At 42.0% G+C, this 24,718-nt stretch overlaps 2 protein-coding genes across 2 annotated transcripts; both read left to right on the top strand.

Annotated features, from left to right (window-relative positions):
• The first annotated feature begins 14,862 nt into the window (after positions 1 to 14,862).
• LOC310796491 (heme-binding protein 2-like) lies at positions 14,863 to 18,702 on the top strand. The gene is made up of 4 exons (XM_083658684.1): positions 14,863 to 15,002; positions 15,199 to 15,313; positions 16,702 to 16,876; positions 17,647 to 18,702. The coding sequence occupies exons 1-4, from the start codon at positions 14,883 to 14,885 to the stop codon at positions 17,822 to 17,824; spliced, it is 588 nt and encodes a 195-aa protein (XP_083514810.1). The 5' UTR covers positions 14,863 to 14,882; the 3' UTR covers positions 17,825 to 18,702.
• A 1,420-nt stretch (positions 18,703 to 20,122) lies between these two features.
• LOC310796490 (uncharacterized protein) lies at positions 20,123 to 24,462 on the top strand. The gene is made up of 4 exons (XM_083658683.1): positions 20,123 to 20,286; positions 20,461 to 20,587; positions 21,148 to 21,349; positions 22,624 to 24,462. The coding sequence occupies exons 1-4, from the start codon at positions 20,167 to 20,169 to the stop codon at positions 22,802 to 22,804; spliced, it is 630 nt and encodes a 209-aa protein (XP_083514809.1). The 5' UTR covers positions 20,123 to 20,166; the 3' UTR covers positions 22,805 to 24,462.
• The last annotated feature ends 256 nt before the right edge of the window (positions 24,463 to 24,718 follow it).

Genomic DNA, 24,718 nt, shown 5'->3' with positions numbered 1-24,718 from the left:
ATTAGTTTTTACACTAACACCCCATTTACACCTGGTTTTTAAATGTGACCTGAATAAGTTATCTGGACAATGGTCGCATTTAAAAAACAGGTGTAAATGGGGTGAAAGAGATCTGGACACAATGTGAGCCAGACTCCCTCCAGATGTGGTCAGGCAGATCTGATCACATCCTGATCACTGTGCGTTTACACCTTGCGTTAACATGCGTGTTTCCTTATCCAAATAACATCCAGATAACTTATCCGCATACAGGTCACATTTAAAAACCAGGTGTAAATGGGGTGCAACTTTGCCGGGCGGTGTTTGGACCTTCGAGTACTCTCCAAACAGGAAGCAGTGCCATGTTAAACAAACACATGAAATAACCGGCACAGCTGAGTGGTGCTGACGTTGCATTACTGTAGATGTCTTTCTGATTCTGATTCTAACAAGATTGGAAAAAAGGAAGATGAAAAAATAATTTTGTATAAACGTTTGCCAAGAAATAAAGAACACACAAACTGAAGCTCAAACTGCTCACGGCTGATTTGCATGGAATGCTGATGTCTTGGGGGGTTAAAGTATGTTGGATACTTGTCTATGTAAACTGTGTATCTGTGGTATATTGTTTGTTTTGATGTTTTGCTATATGGTTTCATGCTTGCTGCAGCAGAAATGCTCATTTTTGGCTGCGACAAGCTGACACCCACAATTGCAGAAGCATTTCCCCTGCATGGGCATGATGTGAGAATTTCACTGTGGTGAAAGATACGGACAAGAATATTGTGACTCTGATACAGTGTGGTGCTGTAACTTACTTTCCCAGTAACTACTAATGCAACTACTAGTAACTACTAATGTATGTATATATATATATATATATATATATATATATATATATATATATATATATATATATATATATATATATATATACATACATATACATATACAAAGGAAACCCAGGTCTCTGATTATAGGCGTGAGATATCTCACTATGGGACACTATGCAACATGCCTGCAGGTTGGCAGGCCTGATAAATACACACAATTATTCCATGCTCCTTAGCAATTAATCCTTGAAACCTGTGAGTCCGTCTCATGCAGTCTGTATTGCAGAGCCCTCTCCACGTATTCAGTCCAGTTGGCAAAGGTCAGGGAGATGTTTTCACCTCCAGGAACCACCGGCACCAGCTTTCCATCGGTGCTGTTGGCCACAAACGAGTCCAGTGGGATCATCTTAAGAGGGAAACCGATAAAGTGGGGGGAAAGGGGGAGAGAGTAGAGATGAAAGGGAGAGAGAGGGTGAGGAACACACAATGAAATACACTAGATAGTTAAAATACCTTTCATCTTAGTATGAAAATGTACAACAAAACTAAAGAACTCTGCAATAATCCAGTTCACACAGTATCTCACCACAGGGAAATGATCCTCTGTGATGCCGCTGTTTTCCAGGTGAAGGATGCTCTGTAGGGACGGGTAGGTGAGCAGGTCCACCTCCACGAGGTCAGGGATGGAGCACAGCTGCTTCCACACCCAAGGTGCCAGATGTAGGTCCAGGCAAGGGGCTTCTTGGTGCGGATGGCCACGGGCATGAGAATGCCCAGGAAGCCGAACTGGACCATGTGATCCTCTGAGACTGCCGCTGGATTGAGCAGGAACCTGGGAGGGCCTGCAAACAATATGGCAAACATTTTAGAACTAAAGATGATTTTGGCAAATCAGACATTCCGTCATAATTTAAGTGCATTGATTTGGTTGATGACGATTAACATGGATTTACATAATCAAACATAAACATATGATTAATAAACATAGTGACCTGTGTATCTGTGTGTGTTACTGCTGTGTGTGTGTGTGTGTGTGTGTGTGTGTGTGTGTGTGTGTGTGTGTGTGTGTGTGTGTGTGTGTGTGTGTGTGTGTGTGTGTGTGTGTGTGTGTGTTACTGCCCACATCAGTAACACTGAGTAATGAGAAGATCCACCACATCAGATTGCAACTCCTGGTGAAAACACATTGTACCACCATGTAGGATACCCAAACATATGCTTTGTGGAATTTTCAATATATAATAGGCCTATATCAATAACCTATCTATTCTCTTTGAACATGGCCACCAAGTAGCCTATGATGTACAATATGCAAAGCAGTAGCCTACAAGCCAAGGCTGTCCAGCATCTGAAAAGATATCTGAAAAGATTTTTGCTTTTATATCTTAATACAGAAAGTGCATGAAACTCGAATTCTGTCATTGTGTAACTTGTGGTTCGAATAGAATTATAGTGAAAATAAATCACTCCACTTTTTCCTCCTGGGGACCCCCTGCTCTCCCCTCCCTCCTCAAGGACACCTGGGGGGTCCCCGGACTCCACTTTGAGAACCACTGCAATGTAAACAAGATTTTTCAGCATATCTACCGAATTGTAATTCAGGTGTCGTAAGGTGCTGCTCCCTTTTTGGCAATTGGCTGTCACATGACATGGTTGAGCTGTGAGCATCATGCGTGGGCGTGGCTCAGACGTCTCGCATCATCTTTGGTCGCAGGCAGCCGTAGAGTCTGACCACGTGAGACTAGCTTAGACCGGCGTAAACAACGAGCTGTTCCGAACCAAATGCAACATCTCGTCCGACAACAAGCCGTGAGTCTTTAAGCACATATCCTACATATCACATACAGAGTACAACATGGATTAACCGGCAGAAGAGTCGACTGTGGCGAACTATCTGAATGGCTGTTCACATTAATTGGTCTCGTTTCATCTCATACAAAACGTTGTTCAGTTAGCATAGCTAGCTAACGTTAGCGGCCCACAGTGGGGCTGACTTAACGTTACTTTACTTACGCGCATGTCAGTCGAAACAATGATGGTTATCTAAGTTCAGTTCACACACAGTCACAGAAGGTTAGCTATAGCTCCGCGGTAGCCACATTTTTGCTGCACGGTGAGTCAAGTAAGTCTAAATATTGTCTTGTTCTGCACATAGAGGTTCTGCACCTCACCGTGGTGCGCTGCGCAGGTGCGGACCTCTCCATCAGTCAAACTCGGGGTTTTGTGGTATGACAACTTGTCCTGAATATTTGTAGTTTCAGCTGATAAAAGTGAGCATACAAGTGACAAAGTGGCCTTGTAATAGTAGTACCGACGAGGGGCACAGTTTCTCAGTGGAAATAAGAAATAGCTTGAATAGGTTATAGCTAGCAGCATGCCTACATTATTGCACATAAACCGATTATTATCGGATTTCTAGAGTTGCCTGATTACAAGTGTCATGTAAACAGCAAACCGATATCCTTTATAAAGGCCGTTATCAGTTTATGAAAAAAACGATACACAGCTTTCTGCTGAATCATCAGTTTTATTCATAATTTGCAGTAAATGTCCATTCACACACTTGAGGTGAGTTTATGTACTCACTGTATGAGTGCATGTAAACGCGGAAATCAGATTATAACCCTTTTCACGGGGGCCATTTTGTGTCGAAAAGGCAGAATAAACACAGGTGCAAGCAAAACACTAATGAGGGTTTCCAAATTCCAATCATGGAAGTTTGAAACCCTCATTAGTGTTTTGCTTGCACCTGTGTTTACCCTTCCTTTTCGACACAAAATGGCCCCCGTGAGAAGGGTCTATTGCCACTCACCTGATTTTTCTCAGTTATCCGATGGTGGCAGTAACGTGAGTAACATCAGCTCTGGCATCTTGGCAGCAATGCAGGCACTTTCCAACAAACATGACAGATGTTCCACAAGATTTCAGTGATTGGGTTCTATGATTACTCAGAGGCAGCCCTCACGCAGGACAAAGTGTCTAGAAAATACTGTATGTACAGTATGCCAAACAGCAATATTTTGCCTCCATTATTGAGTGTCTATCGGATAAAATAACATAATCATGATTCCATAGGCATCCAGGAATTGAAACTAAGAGCGTGTGTGCGTCAGTGTGTGTGTGTGGTGTGTTTGTGTGTGTGTGTGTGTGTGTGGGAGGGGTCCTAGCTTTGTCTGAGGGGAGGCCTACAGGCTCAGACTTTGAAGACCCCTGCTGTATACTGTTTACACATTGACTTGTTCTTATGTATGAACGAAAAACTATAACTTTATTTTGAAATGAAGGTGGCATCGTACAGTATTTCTGCTTTCAAAGCATTTTCATGCACTTTTGTAGTAACAAATGTACAAATATAGGCCACTGTAAAATAGTATCTTAAATGTGCCACAGCAGAATGTTGCGCCACCAAATGTTTTTGATTGTGCCACCATTTGAAAAAGTGAGTCTGGAGCCCTGTGTAAACTGACAAAGGGGAGAAACACCTGCAAACTAAACTGCACTTGTATGTTTCATAGGCTAAAGATGGAGACGAGGAAGAAGAAGAAGCTGGATCTTATGGACTCACTTCCTGTCACTTGTGTGAACATGTCTAAAGTCCAGAAGCTGAGAGCAGCGGTGAAGCAGCGACTAACTGCAGCTGCTGAAGAGATATCTGTGCTGATTGAAAGAACAATAGCAGAGTACGAGGAGGAAGCTTCTGCTTTAAAAAAGGAGAACGACCGACAACGAAAGCTGCTGGATGCTCTTTTAAATCCTAAAGTGCCCTTAGACAGAGCAGGTTGGTGAAATGTGAATGTTATTTTCACATTACTCATACACATTGTGTGATATAAGACGAATCAGCGTGACGTCACTTGCCACCCCAAAATGCGTAGCCCCGCGGCAGTTAACTACTATGAGTTGTGCCAAACAAACGTTAATATCTCAAAAACTATACATCACATTGCTTATATTTTGACATTCTGAGTGAGAGCAGAATTAGCTCAAGAGTTTGATGTATAATATATGCATGTCGTGTTAAAGTTGTGTGAACTGTCGCAGTTTTTAAATTGTAAACACGATCAGCCGGCTAGAGTCAGATGCTCAAACTCACGCTCCATAGGGTTCCATTGCCGTTGCCACCCAGTGACGGGGTTTGTTTACCAAAATGCTGCTCGGCTGATCCCTCGTATTTCTGTGAAATTTCTTCCAATCATGGAAGTTGGAAACCCTCATTAGTGTTTTGCTTGCACCTGTGTTTACCCATACCTTTTCCACACAAAATGGCCACTGTGAATTTTTCAGACATTCAAAAACTTTACTGACAAAACCTAGTTCCCGATGTATAAGTTAGTGTCAATCAATGTATGGTCCTGTGGACGGTCTGTCCAGTAGTTTACCTGTTTGTTTTTAATGTATTTTCAGGAGGGGGACCCTCCACAGGACCAGTTTGTGTTACGACTTACTGTTCAAAACGCAGGCTGTTTTACCTGCTCAAACCAGATATCGTCTCTCTGGTCAAAGCTAGTGTGACTCACTGGAAGCAGGCTGCGGAGATAAGCTCTGCCACAGGAAGTGCAAATACAATCGGTTCCGATTGTGTTTACACTTCCTGTTAGTCTCTCAAGCCAACACTGTCTCTTCTATATTAGGTGGGCCGATTAATTGCCCTAATTAGCTAATGATTGCCCTAATTACCTAATGATGATGCAAAGTCACTTGAACAATGATGACATCATCTGGTGTGACTTGATCACTGATGACATCACTCACTGATGACATCATCATTTAGTGCTCTGTGTGTCTGTATGTGGACTTGGAGCCGATGAGGATTATTTCTTGTTTTGTCTGCGTTTAGTTTCAAAAAGCTGCTCTGAATCCAGGATTTGATGCTGCAGACAGTTAAGTGTTGCCGTTGCAGCTGCAATATCAGGTGTGCTATGGATGTATTTGAGTATTGTCAGCATGCAGGTGGTAGTTTAGGTCTTGGTTGTGCATCATTTTAAGCCCAATTGATGCTGCCTCTCTCGACACTTGAAACTGTCTCTCTCGAGAATGTTATGTCGCGGACACCGTCATATTTCGTTGTGCACTGTGACTGGCTAGAGAGACAGTTCTGTTAGGTGTGGCAGTGTGGCAGCCAACCTGCCGGGCAGCCAGCAGCTGCTTTCCGCAGGGAAACAGAGAGGGCTCCCCGTGTGGCCGGAGGTCTGGAGGAGTGGGAACGATTCTCTGAAAAGAGCGAGACGAGCCGCTGTCTGTCAAACCCGATGCGGTGATATACAGATACGAGGGTCCGTGGCTATTCTACTTTTTTTTTTTTTTAGGGGACCCGTCCCACGCAAGATGTTTTTATAGTGATTTGAACTCAGAGGAAAACAAACTGTTGCCCCTCGGATGGCCACGGAGTAAAGCCGAGGAGGGGACACTTTTGCTGGGGGTGGGGCCGTCTCGCTGTTACCGTGGAGACAACTGAAACCTGTCGCTGAAGTATAAATTAAAAATGGCGCGTGACTCGTTTATTTCCGTAGAGAGACGCATCAAAAATGTCAAGTGTCCTACCATGAATTAAGCTTTTTGTGTGTGTGCGTGTGTACGCCTGCATGTGTGTATTTCAGACTTACCTCCAGATGTCCAGCAGCTGTTGGTCTATAAAGAAGAGGTTCCCTCTGAGCAGCAGGATTGGAGCTCCAGTCTGCACCAGGAGGACCCAGAGCCCCCACAAATTCAAGAGGAACAGGAGGACCCAGAGCCCCCACATATTAAAGAGGAACAGGAGGACCCAGAGCCCCCACATATTAAAGAGGAACAGGAGGAAGTCGGTACCAGTCAGGAGGGAGAGCAGCTTCAAGGGCCGCAGGAGGCTGATCTCACCGAGTTCCCATTCACTCTTATCACTGTGCAAGTCCTAAGTTGGTACCCCTCGATAATTTTACCATTAACATTATGAAGTCATGGTGACAACATGTTGAGTTAGTTTTCCTTAATGTGAATATGTCTGTATTTCATTTGTACCTCCAGACCTCAAGAAGCTGTATGTCAGTAAAGAAGAGGTTTCCTCTGAGCAGCAGGAGGTCAGCCCCAGTCTGCACCAGGAGGACCCAGAGCCCCCACACGTTAAAGAGGAACAGGAGGACCCAGAGCCCCCACACATCAAAGAGGAACAGGAGGAGGAAGTCTGTACCAGTCAGGAGGGAGAGCAGCTTCAAGGGCTGGACGAGACCCATATCACCAAGTCCCCATTCACTGCTGTCCCTGTAAAGAGTGAAGATGATGAAGAGAAACCTCAGTCCTCACTGCTTCATAAAAGCCAAAGTGATGAGGACATTGACGCCGAGCCTCTAGCCAGCTCAACTGAACAAATGAAAACAGAAGCTGATGGAGAGGTCTGTGGAGTATCAGAAGAACCAGCCAGGAACTTAGATCCACCTCGTCATTTACAAGCAACTAGTGCTGGCAAGACTGCAGACTCTTCTGACCCTGAGACTGAAGACAGTGATGATTGGAAGGAGTCTAGGCAACCTCAGTCTGGTTTAGAGTCACTTGAAAACACTGAAGTCCGTATAAGTCGTAAGAGATCTTATACTGGGAAGGAAGTCTTTAGTGGCTCAGCGTGTGGTAAAAGATTTGACACCAAGGGAGGTCTGCAGACACACATGAGAGTCCACACGGGTGAGAAACGATTTAGTTGCTCAGACTGTGAAAAAAGTTTTGGTAAAAAAATTGAGTTGAAGAGACACATGAGAGTCCACAAAGGCGAGAAGCAGTTCAGTTGCTCAGACTGTGCGAAAAGTTTTAGTCAGAAAGGAGACTTGAAGAGACACATGAGAGTCCACACACGTGACAAACCATTTAGTTGCTCGGACTGTGGTCAAAGTTTTAGTCAGAAAGCAAACTTGAAGACACACATGAGAGTCCACACAGGCGACAAACCATTTAGTTGCGCAGACTGTGGTAGAAGTTTTAGTCAGAAAGGAGACTTGAAGACACACATGAGAGTCCACACAGGCGACAAACCATTTAGTTGCTCGGACTGTGGTCAAAGTTTTAGTCAGAAAGAACACTTGAAGACACACATGAGAGTCCACACAGGCGACAAACCATTTAGTTGTGCAGACTGTGCGAAAAGTTTTAGTCAGAAAGAACACTTGAAGACACACATGAGAGTCCACACAGGCGAGAAGCCGTTAAGTTGCAGTGTTTGTGGGAGAAGTTTTCGCCTGCATCATCATCTCAAAAGGCATAAGTGTTGTGGTGAGAAGAGCAGCAGCAGCAGGTGAAGCTGCAGAGCTGAACTGTTCAGCAGTAACAGAGCAATAAACTCACATCCCCATGTCACTTTCATTTCAATCAGTTTCAGGTCACTTAGGGTGCGTTCGTAAATCCAATCTGACGCTCTTCACTAAAATGAGACTGCGGCTGTTCAAAGACGCAGAGCGAACGGGTCATTAGTTTTAGAAACATTGGCTACTGGCTAGTAGTTATCTAACTGCTACACATACAAACGGCTCACTCTTATCTGCTCTCAACTCCTCTGCCCCCTTCTCTTCTCTTCCAGCGCTCTGCTGCTCCGTCTGCTCAGACGGAATGCTGAGAGTGCTGCTCTGCCACTACGAGAGTGTAGTGCTCTGAATAACTGAACGCTGTATTCCAACAGCGCTCCCAATTTACCAACAGTCCAGTTTGTGCCAGAGTGCGCTCAGAGTGACATTTACGAACGCACCCATTAAGCTGGGCAATAATTTTATGTTATCATTTATTGTCTTTCAGTAGAATCATAGACTTCATGTTTAGAAGAGGCTCAAGTGTGTTCACCACAGTCAGGCTTTTCTTAAGCCCTGCGCCTGTTAACTGTGGGCGAGAGACCTCCACAAGATAGCTGTAGACTAGACTTGGGGACGTAGTTCTCAGCCTACCTTCCCGAAGTTCCCCCATGTGAACAGGTTTTCTCTCACCACACAAAATGCTTGAACTGGACACATTCAAATGTGATCGCGATTCTCATTCATATATTATTCATATATTATTTTAGTATTGAAGATACAAGGCAAATTGGCTGGTGCACCTGGGCACTCGCCCGGTGTGATATATGGATAATCCGGCCCAGAGTCTTAGTTATTATTCTGGCCTAAATTGGTGTATGTGCACTGTGAGGGAGGGGCCCATCATGTCATAATCCACCTATACTTCAGGGGAGAGGTGACCACATGACCATAGGAGACTGCCAGTACCATTTCTTACAATTGGCGCAATTGGGCGGAGCCTGCGGTGACATATCTCCTAGTAATATTGACAATCTTTAACTCGAATTTACACAACCCACTAGAGGACAGTAAACATTTCCCCACATTCCGTTTTTCTAGTAGTTCTCCACCTGTTACGTTACCTCTTGATACAAGAAGATACAAATGAATAGTAAACGCATATATATGTGTACTGTATTATACTACATGACAAAAAAAACGTGTCTATTATTATCAGCCCAATTCTGTTGTTTTAGTCCTCCATCACACCTTTCTCTGTTCTCGCTGATTTGTTGACTAAGGGCTTGACTGTTTGTTTAATAAAGCTTTTGCTAACACTAGTTTTCTGTGAGTAAGCTGATTGTAAGGTGATATGCAAAAGCTGTGAAATGTCTTGCTGGTGTTTAACAGGCGGGGGCTGAAAGGGAAGGAACCAGAGTCGCATGTGAGACAGAGATACTGAGAACATCACTCACGATACGATTCAATCACAATTGCTTGATTTTGCTGCAAAAAGAAAATGTATTGGACTAAACACTAATCCACCCTCATATTCAGCAGAACACATCACACTCAATTGGATTTACCAGCAGCTGAACACTGAACAGTACGATTAAATCACAATTGCAGTAAAACAGGCGATTTCAAAACGTGTGTTTTTGTGCCTCCTCATCGTGCACATGAAAGTGGTTGGCAGTGAGGGTTCATTTAACCCATTCATACCTGATGCAGCATTTGTGTGTGTATCCCTATAAGACCGCGTCACGCGGTTCGCCGTCTTAAAGGGATACACACGCAAATGCTGCATCAGGTATCAATGGGATAAAGATGGAGTTGTGAGTCCTCATCGTAGTAGTAGCCTAGATTGAAAATTAGAATTAGGTTACTTTTATTTTTCTTTCTTTTCTTTTTGTAAACGTAAAATGAGAAAATGGTGAACATCCTGCAGCGTCTTGTGGAGACCGCATGATGCAGTCGTTGAAAATGGGTAGTGCAAAAGTATTCTCATGTTGGGGAAAGTTAATTTTATAGCCCAATGACTTTTTCATAAGGTAGGCCTATGTAACAAAGTAAAGACACTTTCCCCACCACACCGGTAGGACCTATAACGTGTCCCTTTCCATACTGTAGGCTACTGCCAGGCTTATTCTACTATGAAAAAATAATAAAATTAAAGCCCAAACTGTTGGCAGATGTATTGTGGCAAGCTGCAAATCCCATCATATTGGTGGTGAAACATGATGAAGACGGTGACAACAATGAAGGCATCAAAGCCAGCCAGTAGTGAATGTATGAAAGTATCACTGAGTGTTGCAGAAAATGTATTCTGATGGCTCTGACTTTTCTGATATCAAATTACTTTTAAGTCTTGTTTGTTCAGACAGAAACCTTTGAAAATGAGAGTGAAATCCGCGAAGAGTCACTCAGGGTGAAATGGAGCGGAAAGGAATGGTTATGGTTGATTTGCGTCATGTTTTTGTGTGAATGTGTGTTTTTCTCTCTTCTAAATAGTTTGTTTTTGACTTGCACATGAGTTTTTCCTCGTCGGATTGAGTGTGCTCGCTACTGGTGAGTCTGTCAGATTAGTCTCTTGCCTCAAGTAAGACAACATTTTAAGACTCAATCTAAATAATGCATTTTGCAGTGTGTGTGTGTGGCCGGCCCTCAGTAAGGGCTACTGTTATTGACACTCGACACCATCTAGCACCAGCTAGTACACGAAGGTCCCTTTACAACAACAGAGACAACGACATTGGACTGGTTTAAAATGACAGGGAAAGCTTGCTTGCCTCCCTGCTGCAGATCATAATGTTTCACACTCAATACTTAAGAATCATGCAGTTGGGGAGGTACGGTGGTGCAGTGGTAAGCACTATCGCCTCACAGCTCGAAGGTCGTGGGTTCGATTCCCACCTGGGCCGATGTGAACACTGAAGGAATGCGTGCCCGTCCGCATGTCCTCGAGTGCCCACCACCCGGGTGGGGGTTGGCAAAATGGCCTTTCTGTGTGGAGTTTGCATGTTCTCCCCGTGCCTCCCGGGGGTCTCCTTCATATAGGAACCCCCTTCACAAAAACATGCAACATCCTGGTTGCTTATATGGTTCCTCCTCTGATCGTTAAGGGCGCCTGTTCAGAGGGAGGGGAACTGGTTGGAATAGCGTGAACCTCCCATGTGCTATGTCCTACCGGTGAAGCTTCCTCGGGCAGGTGAAAAGAAGCGGCTGACTTGACTGCCCATGTCTCGGAGGATGCATGGAATCAGTCTCGGCTCTCCCCAGATCGGCAGAGGATGGAGTAGCAACCAGGATTGAGTAATTCAAATGAGCACTAAACGGGGGATAAAAATGGGATAAAAAATCGGGAAAAAAACATTAAAAAAAAAAAAAAAAAAAAGAATCATGTGAAGAAAAGAATCAATGTTTCACACTCAATACTTAAGAATCATGCAGTTGATGAGGTCATTTTTACAGTTAAAACCAGATTACAAGTCCTCCCATCCAGGCTCAATCTCTGTCTGGTATCCTAACACTTTTTCTCCTCATTGTCTGCACGATGATCATAATCCAGTCATTGAATTATCATTATTATTATATGATTATTCTGAATGGTTGCTTTGTATATAAGGGAATGTACATTGCAAGACATGACAGAATTGTTGACCTGTTAGTTAAAGACATAAGGTCTGTTCCATCCTCTGTTGAAATCTATAAACACTCCCATGTTTCAACTGCATGTTCAAACTGTGTAATACTGAATATGACATATTTTCAAATGTGACAGCTAATACACCTGATGTTGTCGTCGTCAATGAGGACAGTAGAGAGGCCACCATTTTGGAAGTGGGGTGTGCTTCTGATTCCAGTCTGGAATAATCTTTTATCACCTATGTTTTGAAGTACCAACTGCTCAAGGATGCTATTCTACAGCTTCGGTACAATTGTAAATTGCTTGTATTCATATTTGGAAGCCTTGGTAATGTCCATAGGCTGGTTGTAAGTGGCCTGCAGAGGGCAGGACTGCCCAGACCAAGAGCCAATTCTCATGGCCAAATTCTGCTCCATTTCTGCAATAATTGGCAGTCGCCATATTTGGAGGAGGTGCCGTTTCCTTTAGCCATAGATTTCAGACTAGATACATTTGTCATTATGAGATTTCCCATTGTTTGTGCATCTATTATTGTTTGTGTTCAAGGGTTTTTTGTCTAAATGTGAACACAAATAAAGGTATTAAAATGTGTGTGCGTGTGTGACAAGTAACAATAAATCCAACATTTCAGTGTGTTTCCTTGCCTATCAATGTGCAATCAATCAGTATTACTAAGTTAAGGGAACAATCATGCTGTCAAACGATGCGTTTAGATTGTGCATATGGGGATATTACTCAGAAGTAGCTGACAAGACTTACAGGTAACAAAAAGTACGACACCTAATGATTAACTGGAAACTAAAAAGCTGCCTCTAAAACTATTAAATAAAAATGAACCTCATTTCTTGTCAGTTTAAGTGTTTTGCCAGTTCTATTACTGGGTGTGAGTGAGGTAGACAAAGAATGTGAATAGGCCCTGATCACAATACTTTATCAAGTATTATATCAAGTATAAGAATTTGTTCTTAATGAACTTGCCTGATTAAATAAAGGTTGATGATGATGATGATGATGATGATGATCATCAATACACTGATATCTATTTCACATCCAAAGACAGTTTTGTCAGCTACTGTAAGGCAGTCCATACACACTTCATCCAGGCATGGTCATTGAAAAAATAAAAATAAACAAAAGAAACCTCCAGTTAAACTAGCAAACGCCGTTTGAAAACGAACTGAAACGAAACAGAAAGTGATATCAAATTTAATAAATAAAAAAAGACATCTGAACATTGTAAAACTACAATAACCCTGCAGCCATTTCATAACAAAAATACTTGTGTGTGTTCTCTCACATCCTGAGTACATCTGACACACATCTTCCCACAGTACATGCTCTTATGCCAATGTACGTATGCATGCTCGTCATACCGTGTTGGCCTTCCTCCTATCTGCTTTGTGGTTGGCATGGCGATAGCAGTAGCTTAATGATTATCTCTGTAGTGTGTGTGTGTGTGTGCGTGTGTCTGTGTGTGTGTGTGTGTGTGTGTGTGTCTGTGTGTCTGTGTGTGTGTGTCTGTGTCTGTGTGTGTCTGTGTCTGTGTGTGTGTGTCTGTGTGTGTGTGTGTGTGTGTGTGTGTGTGTGTGTGTGTGTCTGTGTGTGTGTGTGTGTGTGCGTCTGTGTGTGTGTGTGCGTGTGCGTGTGCGTGTGTGTGTGTGTGTGTGTGTGTGTGTGTGTGTGTGTGTGTGTGTGTGTGAAAACATACTTTTAGACTGGCTTTTCCAGTAGACCAGGCATGTCCAAAATCCGGCCCAGGGGCACAACAAACGAACAACAGACGTTTCCCACTGGGTGGCAGACACGGCCACAGCAAAGAAGCGTACATTTGACAGCGAGGGCCGCCACTTTCAGGAGCGCTGGGAATTCTAATAGTTTTCCACTGAAATCTGAAACGGTAAAATCCTTGTAATTGTATGTGATTTTTTTAATAGCCTATATGATGCGAGAAGCAGCTGGCCCCCATGTATTTTCACATGATCTAATCTGGCCCCCATTCAAAAAAGTTTGGACACCCCTGCAGACAGAGTAGACCCTTGATGCAATTGCTTGAACATTTGAACCAGCCATTCAGGTAAATGCTGTTGAATTTTGACTCCATTCAATACATCTATCACATATTTCTCCTCCATCTTTTCATTAACTGTTGGAGAAAAATATAAGTTCCATGTAAGTTAAAGGAACACTCTGCCCATTTTCAACCAGCTTTGTATCATTAGAACATCAGTAGTATATCAGAAAACTGTAAACGGTTTTGAAGTCTGTCATTTCATTTGACAGTTATTGAGTGTTAAAGTGTGGACCAGTGACATCACTGGTCCACACTAACTCAAATGAATAACTCATTAACTCAAATCAACTCTCAATAACTGTCAAACTATTCATCATTCATCTAGTTTGACAGTTATTGAGAGTTGATTTGAGTTAATGAGTTATTAATTTGAGTTAGTGTGGACCAGTGATGTCACTGGTCCACACTTTAACACTCAATAACTGTCAAATGAAATGACAGACTTCAAAACAGTTTACAGTTTTCTGATATACTACTGATGTTCTAATGATACAAAGCTGGTTGAAAATGGGCAGAGTGTTCCTTTAACATGACGACATCTCACACATATTCACCCAGTGGCATTGAGGCCTTCTCCCTTTGCTGAAACCTTGGGCAGTGCGTCGTGTACCATAACAATTGATAACAGTCTCCCTGTCAGACTGGAGCAGCACGCACACATTTATCCCCCGCCTCCTCTCTCTGTTTCTCTCTGTCCTGCCTTACACTATAAAGCATATGTCAACTGTCAGTCATTTACTGAATATTTGGATTCTGTATGACATATCAGAATGTGTACATTGAGATTCAGTCTCTTCTATCACACAGTGTATAGGAGAATGTATGGTTTTTAATATACTTCTATAATACAGTTCCTGGCTCATGGTTTCACTCATTTGGTTTATCTAAGCTGTTATAATTATCATATAGCGGATGGAGGAGTGGTTAAAATTCCATTCTCTAACATTAACAAAGTGAGATTTCATGTTTGACTTTCTGCCACTGTCACTAAGAGGAAGTGAAATCCCTGATCCTGTCTGTGTCTACGGGAACTAGGCATGTGGGAGGTGACGTTCTTGTCTATATTAAACCCACAGGACTGTAACTGCGGTGTCACTTTGGAGACCCAAGGAGGACCAGGTCTGATCATCATGTTGCCTTTTGCAGCTCTGGTCCTGGTGACATTTTCCACACAGGTGCGAGGCTGGGATGCACCTACATTTTGCCATAAATATGACTGTCCTGAGTTCACAGTGATTCAGAACAGCCCGGTAGGTTTATCGATTCAATTGTACTCATATTTTTTGATGACCAAGCTAGTGTTGTAATGTTGCTTTTTTTTTTTTTTTTTTTTACCATTTGTATAGGCTTCTACCGGCTCAATACAATTCTCACATAGTGTAGGTGCACTCCTTTTCTAGAATATTTGTAGATTTACCCCCCCCCCCCCCCCCTCATTTTCTACAGGAGTTTGAGGAGCGTTCGTACGTTGGCGGCTACTGGATTTCCACCAAGCTCCCGAGTCCTACTGCGGAAAGTGATTTAATGGATGGATACCACAGACTGAAGGCTTACAGCGAGAGTATGTATCAGCATCTGAATCGGACAACAGTTTGCATTGATAACCACTGTTGGGAGGGTTACTTTTAAAGTGTATTCCACTACAGAAATGCGTGCCTCATATGGATTTTAGAGAAAATAAAACAAAACAAATAGAGTAATCCCTTAAAGTAATATATTTTGAAGTAACTAACAGTACAGTAATAGTAACTATTCAGAATACCACCAATGTAAGTTACTCACATTCTGAATGCATGTATTCCAGGGGTGCCCACACTTTTTCAGCTTGGGAGCTACTTTTAAAATGACCAAGTCAAAGTGATCTACCAAACATATTTATTTATATATATATATACACTGAGTATACAGTGGAAAACAGTGGAACAGTGGAAAAACAGTGGAAAAACAGTGGAAACAGTGGAAAAACAGTGGAAAGACAGTGGAAACAGTGGAAAAACAGTGGAAAAACAGTGGAAACAGTGGAAAAACAGTAAAAAAAAAAAAAAAAAAAAAAAATCTCCCCTCAATGCCATGCGATCGACCACACTACCTTCGCGATCGACCGGTCGATCGCGATCGACGTATTGGGCACCCCTGATGTATTCCATTACCAGTGTTGGGTGTCTTTACTCAAAAAAGTCATGTAGCCTATTACACATTACTTTAGAAAAAGTAATCCCTTACTTTACTTAATTACTCCCTGTTGAAAGTAATTCATTACAATACTCATTAAATTACTTTTGCGTTTGCGAGATGCCTTGGCCTGAACCGACCAATCGCCACTCCTCATGCCTAAACCTAACCCTCCATCACTCCTCCCCCCGTCCCTCCAGGACATACATTCTAGCACTTAGCATTTTTTACAGTCAGCTGTTGTGTTGTGCAATCGAGTGCATGGGAAAAGCACTTACAGTACTGTACTGTACTACCTACGACACTACTCATTACCGAGAAATGTAATGTGATTACAGTAATGCCTTACTTTGTAATAATGTGTTACCCCCAACACTGTCCGTTACTCCCGCAACCCTGTTGATAATACTGTTAAGATCTAATCTGTAGTCATGTACAGTATAGTGCAGTAAATGTGCTATTGTAAACCAAGTAAAGGCAGATTGTGGTATCAGCGATAATACTCACATAAGTCATATAAGTCATAATACTTTCACTTTAGTTTGTGTGAAAATACCTGCTTTAATGTTTAGTATACCTCAAGTCCTCATACGTAGCCTACTTTACACATTAGATCGAAGCTTTTTTATTTTACATCCTGTCTTTGAACAAGACGCAGGTCTTTATTAAATTAATTAAATATTAATGAACGTACAAGAATGCTGCTGAGAATATCTCAGACCTTAATGCATTGCAGCAGCACTCACAAAAAAATGTTGCCATTGTTGCCTCTTCCAGGTCATAAGATCTCCAAAAGCACGTGGCCTGCTCTGATGAACATCACAGACGCAGAGGATGGCTCTGAGACGAGCATGTCCATGCTTTGGTTTGTTCCTCCTGGCACATCACTGCCCACGGACACCGACCCGCACGTCACACTGCAATTCATTCCTGCTGCCACTGTCTACGTCAGGTTAGCAGCAGCTATTTTTATCCTACCACACGTGTGTGTGTGTGTGTGTGTGTGTGTGTGTGTGTGTGTGTGTGTGTGTGTATATATATGTATATATGTATGTATGTATGTATATATATAATACAGTATATATACGGTATGTGTGTGTGTGTGTGTGTGTGTGTGTGTGTGTGTGTGTGTGTGTGTGTGTGTGTGTGTGTGTGTGTGTGTGTATATATATGTATATATGTATGTATGTATGTATATATATAATACAGTATATATACGGTATGTGTGTGTGTGTGTGTGTGTGTGTGTGTGTGTGTGTGTGTGTGTGTGTGTGTGTGTATATGTATATATGTATGTATGTATGTATATATGTATGTATGTATGTATATATGTATATATATATATATATATATATATATATATATATATATATATGACCCTAAGTTTGGATTTATTATAATACTCACACATTTTATTTGTACAGTATAGCATTTTTTATTTATAGCATAACAGGGTTTGCAAACTAATGAAGACATAGTAATGTGGGAACTTCTTCTTTTTTATATACACTACTAAAGTACACTAAAGTACATGTTTACATACCTAGGATTGGGGGTTTGTTTCCCACTGGCACATCCATGCACTCGAGTTACAGCAAAGCATTGATTTCCATCAAATGCAAAAGTAGATTGAGAGTAGTAGGAGAGGAGACACAACTCATGCTGTGTTTTTCACATTCTGTCTTTCAACATCTAAATAACAACTAACTCTATCTTCTATAGGACCTTCACGGGTTATGTAAGCCATGCTCTTGGCCAGGAGAACATGAAGCAGCTCCGCGCGGCCTTGGTTCAGGCTGGGAAACCCTTTGAGGACCACAGATACACTGGTGCGGTGTACGACAGTCTCTTGGACATCTTCCATACTCACCACAATGAGATCTGGATCTCTGCTGCCTGAATGAAAGGATATTATGACCTGTCTCACCAGTCTATATAATGTACATTATAACATCGCTAAATTTGTCTTGTTTTTGTTATGCCACCCCCCCCAAAGTGATTGAACAAAGGCCAATAAACCACATCATGCCAGTCTGTTTCATTGCCTAATGCCTAATATTCCTATTTTAATGTGAAATGAAAAAAAAGATAAGTAACATGAACTAGCTGTTATACGATTAGAACATTCCTCACAGTTACAGAACTATTGTATAGCAAGTCAAGAAAAAGATGCTCAACAGCTAGCGATGCTATCGGCCAGGCTTGGCCTGGCCTGCAATTTTTTTTTTTTTTTTTTTTTGTGCCCCCAGTCAGGCCACTCACTGAACAGCAGGCCAGGCGCCGCCTACTGGTTTACTAGTGGTTTTATTACTTTATTCAGGGTTAAAGTGGGTGCATCTCATTGTAAAATTGGACTCGGCCCAAATTGGGCTTCAAACGGCCCAAATTGGGCTTCAAACGGCCCAAATCTGGCTTCAAACTACCCAAATTGGGCTTCAAACGGCCCAAATCTGGCTTCAAACGGCCCAAATTGGGCTTCAAACGGCCCAAATTGGGCTTCAAACGGCCCAAATCTGGCTTCAAACGACCCAAATTGGGCTTCAAACGGCCCAAAAACGGCACGCGCGTCGGCCCGTATTGGCCTGGCCTGCTTGGTATCTAATGCCCGGCCTGAATTATAATCCCAGTCCGCCCCTGCTATCGGCTAACCTAGAGAGGTCAATAACAGCTGAAGCTGTATGCTATAGCAACAGGTTGAGAGTATATTGTTTGATATTGATGCATAGTTAAGGTGTGGCAAATGCTGTTTATGTATTGTAAATCAATAAAAACGATATAGTTAATCTAAAATGAATTTATTTTTCGAGTTTGACGGACATGTTCTTCCAAACTTGCATATTGGGTTTACACACAAACAGTAAACAAGTTAAACAACACCGCAATGGTACATTTAAAATACAATACGCAAGACAGCAGTGGGCGGGACAGCAAATACATCAGTTTCTGAATAGATTGGTTCTGTCTTTGTTCCCATGCTTGAAGTAGGCTTACTTGTAGTCATTGTATATCACAACATTATAAATTGTGAACAGATTAAACATTATTCCAGTACTGATTGATATGAAGATCCTACTGTTTATTTTTTCACTTGTTTATTTGTTCATTTGCTGTTTTATGTCTTATACAGGATGTGTAAGATGTATCCTGGTATTTCATATGCTCTGATTGTAAATATGAACAATGTATCGTTCCTCTTGATTAACTCATTAACTCATCATCCAATCCAGGCAACTCAATCAAACCAACTGGTTGCACCTGGTGGAGACTGAGAACCAGCTCCTATAAAAAGGAGTCCACTTGAACACATTGTATGAACCTGATGAAAATCACTGGCTGATTGAAACGTTCTGGTGTGCGGGCCTACTTCCTTCAAACAGATTAAACACACACAGATAAGCACGTTATACAGCATAACAGAAGATCCTGAGTTCTTCCCACAGTAGGCTACTGTATTGTACATGCAGTTATGCAAATGACGTAGTCACGTTCGTCCTATCTGATTGGTCTTGGTCAACCTATCTGCTTTGCTTGTTGTTGGCATGGCGGTTAGTGCCAGACTTGCCAGACTTGCCAGATTATCTCCCTGCATGGCAATAGCCTATCATTGCCTGTAGTGCGTGGGTGCATGTGTGTGTGTGCGTGCATGTGTGTGTGCGTGCATGTGTGTGTGTGTGTGTGTGTGTGTGTGTGTGTGTGTGTGTGCGTGTGCGTGTGCGTGCATGTGTGTGTGTGTGTGTGTGTGTGTGTGTGTGTGTGTGTGCATGTGTGTGTGTGTGTGTGTGCGCGTGCGTGCGTGCATGTGTGCGTGTGTGTGTGCGTGTGTAAAAAAAAACATACTTTTAGACTGGTTTTTCCAGTTGACACTTGAGGCCATGGGCTGGAGCATTTGATCCAGCCATTCAGGTAAATGATATTCAATTCTGACTGTGTTACATCTGTCACTTGCATTTCACCCCTTAACCTTTCATGAACAAAGTGGGATTTCTTTAAGTGTTTCTATTCCAAACACAATTATGTACGTTTGACTTTCTGCCACACTGTGACTTAGGGAGGAAGTGAAATCACTCCTCTTGCCTGCTCAAGGTGAACAGCAGTGTGGGAGTGTCTGCGTCTACCTGGTGAACTAGTCATGTGGGAGGAGACATTCCCGTCTACAGTATATGAAACCCACAGGATAGTAACTGTGCTGTCACTTTGGAGAGCCAAGGAGGACTGGGTATACTACACCCGGTGGTGATCATCATGTTGCCTTTTGCAGCTCTGGTCCTGGTGACATTTTCCACACAGGTGCGAGGCTGGGATGCACCAGCATTTTGCCATGAACGTGGCTGTCCTGAGTTTGCAGTGATTCAGAACAGCCCGGTAGGTTTATCGATTCAAATGTACTTTTTTTTCCCTCTTCACAATTTTTATAGGTTTCTACCAGCCCAATGCAATTTTCACATAATGTAGGACGTCTACCTGTTTTATAGAATATTTGTAAAAAAAAAAAAAAAAAAAAAAAAAAAAAAGTTTGGTTTCCCCCATTTTCTACAGGAGTTTGAGGAGCGTTTGTACGTTGGCAGCTACTGGATTTCCACCAAGCTCTCGAGTACTGCGAGAAGTGATTTGATGGAGGGCTACTACAGGCTGAAGGATTACTGCGAGAGACAGACGCAAGCTGGTATGTAGGATCTGAAATCCGACAGATGTGGACATCATACAATACAATACAATAGTTAGATAATACTGTCAAGATCTAATCTGTAATGTACAGTATAGTGCAGTAAATGTGCTATTGTAAACCAACTAAAGGGAGAATGTGGTATCACTGAATAAGTCATAATACTTTCACTTTTGTTTGTGTTATTCATCTTGACTCGTGAGAAAATCCCTGCATTTTAATGTTTATTATCAAGTCCTCATGTACTTGTACATTATTCTAAAGATTGAAGTTTTTTCCCCACATTCTGTCTTTGAACAAGACTTTTTATTGATGTAATTGACATGTTGTCACGAATGCTGCTGAGAATATCTCAGTCAGATCCCATGATAACCTCAGTCACTTCACTAAAGATCAAACAAAGATACACAAGAGTTCCTTCTTTGCCATTCAAGTTTGCCAGCAGTGGCTAACTTGTTCTCATGAAATAAGAATGAAAGATTGCCAGGTTGCCACAATATTGCCAGTCCACATTGCCTTGAAATGTGTCTAGATGTTGTTGCCCTTGTTGCCTGTTGCAGGTCATGAGATCCCCACCACCACGTGGCCTGCAGTGATCAACATCACGGAGGGCAACGATGGCTCTGAGAAGAGCGTGTTCATGTCTTGGTTTGTCCCTCCTGACACACTGACACTGCCCACGGACGCTGACCCCGACGCCGACCCCGACGCCGACCCCCACGTCACACTGCAATTCATCCCTGCTGCCACTGTCTACGTCAGGTGAGCAAGGACTATTTAAAATTGTTGTCTATCCAGGTAACCTTCCGTTTGGATTTATTATAATAATCATACATTTTATTTGTATAGAATTGTTATAGCATAGCAGAGTTTACAATCTAATGAATACATACGTGGGAATTTTATTTAAGATATATACACTACCAGTCAAAAACGTTTACCCACCTGATTGAATGTATATTAGCTTAGGCTACTACGTTTTTCATTCTCTTAAATCCATCTTGATCAAGGCTTATGCTTATAGGGACAGCTCACCCTAAAATTCTAAATACATATTTTTTCCTCTCAACTTTAGTGCTATTTATCCATCTAGATCGTTTTGTGTTAGTTGCCTGAGTTTTGGAGATATTGGCCCAAGAGATGTCTGCTTTCTCTCCAATACAATGGAACTGGATGGCACTCGGCTTGTTGAAAAACTCAACAGCCGAAATCATGACCCGGTTACCCCAAGATAATCCACAGACCTTGTGAGCAGTTTCATCTAGGAACTATTTTCTTTCGACCGGACTACAACCACAGCTGCTAGCTAGATGCTGCCCTAGCTGCTGTTAGCTGCAGTTTCATGTAGCAGCTAGTGGGCACTCGATTTCTAAGGAGGAGAGACTCTGGAGATGATGTGCGATGAGTGCCCTTTTTTTGGGTTGTGTGACAAAACATGTCAACTCATACCACGTCCACATCATCAGTGGGTATGACATCACTTGACGATTGTGGGGCATGACATGACATCATCAGTGGTTATGACATCATCCTTAACATCGTTCAGTGTTTTCCAGTTGACCCTTGCCCCGCTGCCCGCTGACCTCATCTCTGTCAGGGATTGGCTGTTTAGACCGTAGCCCTCCAGGTCATACCAGGCCCTCAGTCGAAAGGCCTCAGGTATGTCTGGGTTGACCATGACTGTTGATCTTAACAAAGCAGAGATCTGCCCCCAAAATCAGACAGGTGAAACTCAGCAGCAAACTTGCTTAAGTGACATCACTGATGACATCTCACTGATGACATCACAATTGCTCGAGTGGCATTACTGATTACATCATCGGTGACATCATCAGTGGGAAGCAGGGAAGGGATGTTGATGATGTCACAATGGCTCTGTGAGTGTAAAGGCCTAAAAACCAGACGCCTGAAAAGTGTTTGTCAAATTTTGGAGGCGATCGGAGCAATGGCTGGGGAGATAAACGTGCTCAAATGCCAATATATATATATATTATTATTATAATAATGTTTTTCTTGTCTCATTTTATCTTCTTCAGCATCTTTGGTGGTCTTCCAAACCATGACCGTGGCAGGAACACTGCGAATAAGCTCCGTGAGGCCTTGGCTCAAGCTGGGAAATCCTTTGAGCCGCACCGGTACATCGGGGCCGGCTACGAGAATCCCATGAATATCTTCATTTCTCACCGCAATGAAATCTGGATCTATGCAACGTCCTAACCCAGCAAATAGCCAGGCCCTTTCTCTTAGATTTTCCACTAAATCAACTCATTTACATCCTAACCCAGCAAATAGCCAGGCCCTTTCTCTTTGATTTTCCACCAAATCAACTCATTTACAGTGATCAGACATACAAGTTGAATTTAATTATATGCATTTCTATAATGCTGCATTCTAATGTCATGGTAAAATGTCTAAATGCTTTGTTGATCCATAATGAGTCAAGAGAGCCCAGGCTCTCATCTTCACACTCTCATATAGTGATAGTCGGGTGCACCTCCCCACCCTGATCTCGAAATGTACTGGGTATCAGATGGAACTTCTATGAGCTAATGGAATTTCACAGCAGAGATCAGGGTGGGAAAATCAATCAATAATTTTGCTCTCACACTACCTCACAGCAATCTTTCGTAATATGAACCGACACACTGTAGGTATAGGCAGCAGACACCTGGATGTCTGTCGCATGACGGAAACTGGTTTCAGGAATGTTGTGACTCCACATTGGTAAGGTTTATTGAGGTGATTTTGACACAATAATGATGATTTGTTGTCTGATAACTAATGTTCCTAACATCTGTGTATCTATAGGCGAAATGTATCTATATAATTTATCGAAATTAATCTATAGGCTCCATTTAGAATGTTTCTGTTGTCAAGTTGAAACGGTCAGAGCACCCCCTGCCTCAAAAAATAAACTGTTGACATGACAATTTGATCAAAGTTTGTGGGTGTGGTTAATAGTAGCCAAATGAGCCTAGTTTTGTAGTTTTAGTGGTTAGTAGGCTATTCTTGTTTCCACTGCAGACAAAAACCTACTATCTCTCTCTTGAATAGAGGGTTTAATCAGTGTTAGGCAAGTTACTTTCAAAATGTAATATACTACACATTACTAGTTACTTTTATTTGAAAGTAATAAGTTACTTTATAATATTACTGTCTGTGTAGAGTAACTTGTTACTTATTACACTACTTTTGCATTACTTTCACCAAAACAACAGCAGTAGCAGAATGAGATCGCCGCCCCGGAACCATCCCGAAAAATAATTTCAACCGCCTTGAAGTCAGTGTAAACAATCCAAAATTCTAAATGTTATCCTTTTCCTTTGTTATGGTCATCTAGGGTGGTTACTTATTTGCATAGAATCACACAGTTTGATTAGGAAATGATTGTATCTTTATTTAAATATGTGCTTTGATTTAAAAAAAAAACTCAATTTGTAACTTGAGTTACTTGACAAAGTAACTGGTATAATATTACCGGTACTGAAATCCTATAAGTAATAAGTTATATTACTGAGTTACTGCTAAAAGTAATATATTCCATGTAATATGTTACTTTTGTAATGAGTTACCCCCAACACTGGGTTTAATATAGGTCAGCATCAGGGACTCAGCCAAACGGCATGCAACCTAATAGAGCTGATGCACGTCTCCCAGAAATGTGATGATTATCTGTTTCTGCTTCCTGGTCAGACTTGTTTGTGCAGAAGCAAAAAGCTGTTGCCCAAGAAGACACTATAGCCAAGGCAGAGTAGCTGTGTCAGTCAAATGCTGGTTGCTAGAGGGGAAATACACATTGAATTACATTGATTTGTGTCATTTTCTCTGTGTGAAATGCTCAATAAAATCCTATTCAACTATAGCCTATAATAACATTTCACTCTGACTTATTGTTTCTATCCGCTACTTTTTAAGTTTTGGTCCGAGTGAAATGTTCTATGGTCTCTCCTGATGCTAAATATAGCCGAATCGCTTGGTTTGACCAAGTAAAACTATTTTATAAGCATTTTACCACATGTTTATGGAAAATAAATGGTGGATGAAATCCCTTGGTTCGTATGCCTATTAAGCCAGAACAGAAGAGGGTGTGACTTTGGCTCTCATGGCTCATTTGAGGTGTGACGCCTAAGT

The sequence above is a fragment of the Poromitra crassiceps genome (assembly GCF_964638095.1).
Source record: "Poromitra crassiceps genome assembly, chromosome: 22".
Lineage (NCBI taxonomy): Eukaryota > Metazoa > Chordata > Actinopteri > Beryciformes > Melamphaidae > Poromitra > Poromitra crassiceps.
The sequence above is the reverse complement of the archived record's forward strand: the minus strand, read 5'-3'. Positions and strand labels throughout refer to the sequence as shown.

What these genes read in the sequence shown, in the direction of transcription:
- LOC310796491 (XM_083658684.1), top strand. Translation starts at nt 14,883, where the DNA reads ATGTTGCCTTTTGCAGCTCTGGTCCTGGTGACATTTTCCACACAGGTG. An exon ending in CAGTGATTCAGAACAGCCCG is followed by an intron (nt 15,003 to 15,198) that starts GTAGGTTTATCG and finishes CATTTTCTACAG; the next exon opens with GAGTTTGAGGAGCGTTCGTA. An exon ending in ACTGAAGGCTTACAGCGAGA is followed by an intron (nt 15,314 to 16,701) that starts GTATGTATCAGC and finishes TGCCTCTTCCAG; the next exon opens with GTCATAAGATCTCCAAAAGC.
- LOC310796490 (XM_083658683.1), top strand. Translation starts at nt 20,167, where the DNA reads ATGTTGCCTTTTGCAGCTCTGGTCCTGGTGACATTTTCCACACAGGTG. An exon ending in CAGTGATTCAGAACAGCCCG is followed by an intron (nt 20,287 to 20,460) that starts GTAGGTTTATCG and finishes CATTTTCTACAG; the next exon opens with GAGTTTGAGGAGCGTTTGTA. An exon ending in GCTGCCACTGTCTACGTCAG is followed by an intron (nt 21,350 to 22,623) that starts GTGAGCAAGGAC and finishes TATCTTCTTCAG; the next exon opens with CATCTTTGGTGGTCTTCCAA.